This window comes from Trypanosoma theileri, assembly GCF_002087225.1.
Source record: "Trypanosoma theileri isolate Edinburgh chromosome Unknown TM35_Tth_8_V1, whole genome shotgun sequence".
Classification (NCBI taxonomy): Eukaryota; Euglenozoa; class Kinetoplastea; order Trypanosomatida; family Trypanosomatidae; genus Trypanosoma; species Trypanosoma theileri.
Genome location: NW_021639850.1, coordinates 261591 through 265627, shown reverse-complemented (window position 1 = coordinate 265627; position 4037 = coordinate 261591). Strand labels below are relative to the sequence as shown.

Here is a 4037-nt window from a genome sequence, read left to right as displayed (position 1 = left end):
TCTCTCTCTCTCTCTCTCTCTCTCATATATATATATATATATATATATATATATATAGAATCAATAAGAGAAGGTGATCAGGAAATAATTATTCACTTTGTGGCTCCTCTCTGTGAGATCTCTCTCGTCTGTCTTGTTTCTCCGCTAGTAAAATTCGTGCCTCCGCCACAATGGCTCGTAATTCCAACACGGTAAGTTCCTCAAACGACTTTTGCTCCTCCAACAAGAGATGTGCCACATTGATTACCTCCTTATTTGTGAATTGTCCGAAAACCTTAGTATCGCTGCCAGTATCTTCTCCAGCATGATTCTCCATCTTATCATCTAAAACAAAACCTAACTGGGAAGATGAACCCATATTGACTTCTTGTGCTACAATAGGCGATCCATCCGGAGAAGCGGGAAAAAGATCATCTATGGATGGTGGATTTTGTTTTTCTTTTTCTTGTTTTTCTTGGTGTTGCTTTTCTTGTTTCTGCTTCGTCTCCCTACGCTCATGCTGTGGTGTTTCATTATATGTTAACCAAAACTCAGCCGCTGATTCCATATTCGCAAGACAATAACTCTCCTCATGTGTCATAAGAGTCTCATTGCGGAATCGCTTCACATACTGCAGATTCAAGTAATAGTTACGAGGTGAGGCACGCAATACTAACAGCATAAAACATGGGAGAAACTCATCTGCCCCAAAAGCAACAGCATCACCACTATTATGATTATTACTACTAGTATGTGGATGATTATCCTTTCTGCTGCCACTATTCCTCCGACTATTACTTTCTTTCTCAGAGCCATGTGGTTTCTTTCCCTCCGCCGAGAGTGCTGTGTGGATAGCGGTTGAAAGTAATCTACTCGCCCGTACCACACATCGCAACTTCTCATGTGGACTCTTAAAGTAATTCATGCCTTCTAACTCGAAAATCGCCTCATTCCACGTGTTACTTTTCTCTACAGCAGGCAGTGCGTCTAATTGTGTAGCCTGCAGAATAGGTGAAAGTTGTCGCAGTTTTGCCGTCAAACGGGCATTCTGTTGTTGATCCTCAGAGTCAACATCAAAGGCACGCCAGTAGAGTTTAGTCATGATATATCTTTCAAATCCCTCAAGTGCGATGCGTTGCTTTCCCTCATCCCGAGCCAGCATTGGTATACGATTACAATGATCCATACAGACTTTTATTGCCCTTTTTACATCGGCGTTCGTTAAAGGTGGTATCTCACGCTGTTGAATAGTCTCCACAAAGTTTGATAGTGTCTTTGCAAGGGGTACACAGATAGGCATCTCCATATACTCTTGAAATTCTCCATAGTGAACATCGTAATCTGCCGCTACAGAGCGTCTGTATTTAGTTATATTCTCACGTGAGAATCGATCACTTGTTAAACTTGAATTACCTGAAACAGTCACATCCGATGATAAAGTAGTTCGCTGTTGTTGTTGTTGTTTTGGTTGCTGTTTCTGTTGTGGTGTTGGTGTTGGTGGTAAAATAGCTCGTTTCAGTGCAGTTAGTGTATTTTGCATTTCCTGTTTATCCATAAGGGGTTCTTGGATAAAAAATATATGCATCTTACACGGATGAAAGTCAGGGAGATCAGGATCATCACGGTCCATAAGGGGAGCCGAATCACAAATAACTGCAGAACTTCCAATACGACCATACCGTGAGACACTTTGTAAATTGGAAGCAAATTCCCCTTGTTGACCACGTAACGTTGTAAAAGCAGCTGAGGCGACACCTTTAAAATGTAAAGTGTGGTAGTAGAGAAAATGTTCACGTAGAATACGTGCCACTTCTGCATGCTGTTCTGGTGTTAACAGACGCATAGATCCATCTACTATGAGACACACACCACTTGATGGTGATAAGGATGAAGACGATAGTGGTGGTAGTAAGAGATACGGCTCGAGGCCACTAGACTTGAGGAAAGATTCCCTGGGCACACATAATACTTCTGCTGGGCCCTTCTCAACGTAGTCATGAAGAATTCCTCCTGGTCGTATGGATATGAGAAACGCGTTATGCTCTAACTCATCCTTCACATTTGCCGCTTCTTCTTTTACCGACATGTATCGATTTTTTTTAAAAATTTATTTGCTCCTGTTAACACGTTCTGCAGAGCTTAGAGGGAATAAAAAGGAAAAAAAAAAACAGTTAGTGTTAATAATGAGCTAATGGGGATAAGATACTTTATTTTGTGTGTGTGTGTGTGTGTGTATACACCTCAACCCCTCTCCTCTTTTGAGTACTTTTTCTTTGTTTTTCTTGGTAACAATCCAATTTCCAGGACGTGGAGTGGTGTACCACCCTATAAAGAGAAAGAGATAAAAAAAAAAAAAAACAAAGTAAAGGTCAATAATGGATAAAAAAAAGAAGAGACTAAAAAAAAAAATAATTATTATCATTATTACACACACAAACAACAACAAGAAAAAAAAAAAACTGCATAAAACGTAGCTCATCAAAGTAATGTGTAACACAGTTAAATTTTATTTCCCTACGGTGGTAACAGATTTCTTCTCGTTATTATTACAACTGTAGATTTTACTTATGTTATTTTGCGCGTGCTTCAGGTTTATCAGTAGAGACAACGTAGCTGGCGTTTCAGATGCACAAAGACTGAGCGGTAGAACTCACTCCCCTACCACTACTCTCTCTTTCTCTCTCTCTCCACTCACCACCAACTTCCATTATTCGGTTATTTAATCGGCTGAGAAGAACAAGGGCAACAGCGATACCATCAACAACATGAAGAGCGGCACAAGGAAAATGAAAAAAAAAAAAAAAACATGCGTTCATTCTTCTTGTATATACATAGGCACACACCCAATCAGAAACACTTTCGGTACCTAATATACAAAATAAGAAGAAAAAAAAAAACACGCATATCTTTCCATTATTCGGTTTGCTTTTCCTCTTTCCTAGAGGCAATCTTACTGGCGACGCCATTTGACCAGTGTGATGTGAGGTCTATTCTAAACTCTGCGGACTGAATACCAAAGAGCTTAAGCAGCTGTGCTGCTTCCGCACTGAGTGTGTCTTCTGGCTCACACACGGTTGTGTCCTGCAGGAGCACAATAACGCCTCTATCGAGTTTAATTGGCAATCCAAGCCGCGAGAGGTGATCAAACATGCTGTGTGGGAACTGCGGCAGCGGTCCGGCGCGAAGTACGAGTGAGTGTGTTGCGGTTTGTCCAGTGCGGGCGTACACCTGCGCACCAACGGCGGCGAAATAACTCTTCACTTCCTTTTTGGGCAAGTTTGTAAAAAGCAGACCGCAGGTACCAACGAGAAACTTGCAGAGCTTGTGAAGATTTGGCCGTTGTGACGTAGCCTCATCACGACCAAGAGCAATCATGATCAATTTGTTGTTGCCCAGAAAGAGACGGCTGTCTGCCTTCCGTTCTTCTCGAATTTGCTGCAGAATGTTTGTGCGCACATTGCTGAGAGTGAAGGTGTACACATCTGTGTATTCATCAAGGGCTTCACGGATACGGTTAATGAGTTCGTCCTTATCCTCACGTGTCTTAGCACGAGTTTTGGTCAGAGGGACGATCTTGGCACGCTTCGACTTTGGCATTTTTTTTTTTTTTTCTTGCTCTTGTTGTTGTGGTGGTGTTGTGGTTGCTGCTGCTGCTAGTGAAGTTGATGCACACCTATTACTTATAAAAATAAATAAATAAATAAATAAAAGAAAAAAGAAAGAGCATGCAACATAAGAAAAAACATATAATTAAAAATGTAAAAGAGTCAATTATACATGTATCCCCATTTTCTTTTTTCTCTTTTTTTTTTTTTCGTAAACTCAGAGGAAATATACTTACTTCTTAACTTTGCCTCTTAGTGTAAGGGTTTTCTTGGAGTGTGATATTTGGGATTTAGTTATTATCTTCCGCATATCTCCCCTCCAGCCCTTTTACAACACTTTGAAGAGTCACTGTCACCTCACATGCACACAAAATGCCCCAAAAACAGAGCTCTGTGTGTAATTTTTTTTTTTTTTTAAATGAGAAAGTCCAAAGAAAAAGAAAAAAAAAAAAA

At 40.4% G+C, this 4037-nt stretch overlaps 2 protein-coding genes across 2 annotated transcripts; both read right to left on the bottom strand.

The window, feature by feature from the left end:
• Window positions 1-88: 88 nt before the first annotated feature.
• Window positions 89-2065, bottom strand: TM35_000082010 (putative MCAK-like kinesin; the record flags this gene model as incomplete). Its single annotated transcript, XM_029024066.1, has 1 exon — window positions 89-2065. The coding sequence occupies one exon, from the start codon at window positions 2063-2065 to the stop codon at window positions 89-91; it is 1977 nt and encodes a 658-aa protein (XP_028884469.1).
• An 827-nt stretch (window positions 2066-2892) lies between these two features.
• Window positions 2893-3576, bottom strand: TM35_000082000 (60S acidic ribosomal protein P0; the record flags this gene model as incomplete). Its single annotated transcript, XM_029024065.1, has 1 exon — window positions 2893-3576. One exon carries the CDS (start codon window positions 3574-3576, stop codon window positions 2893-2895), a length of 684 nt encoding a protein of 227 aa, XP_028884468.1.
• Between the last annotated feature and the right edge of the window lie 461 nt (window positions 3577-4037).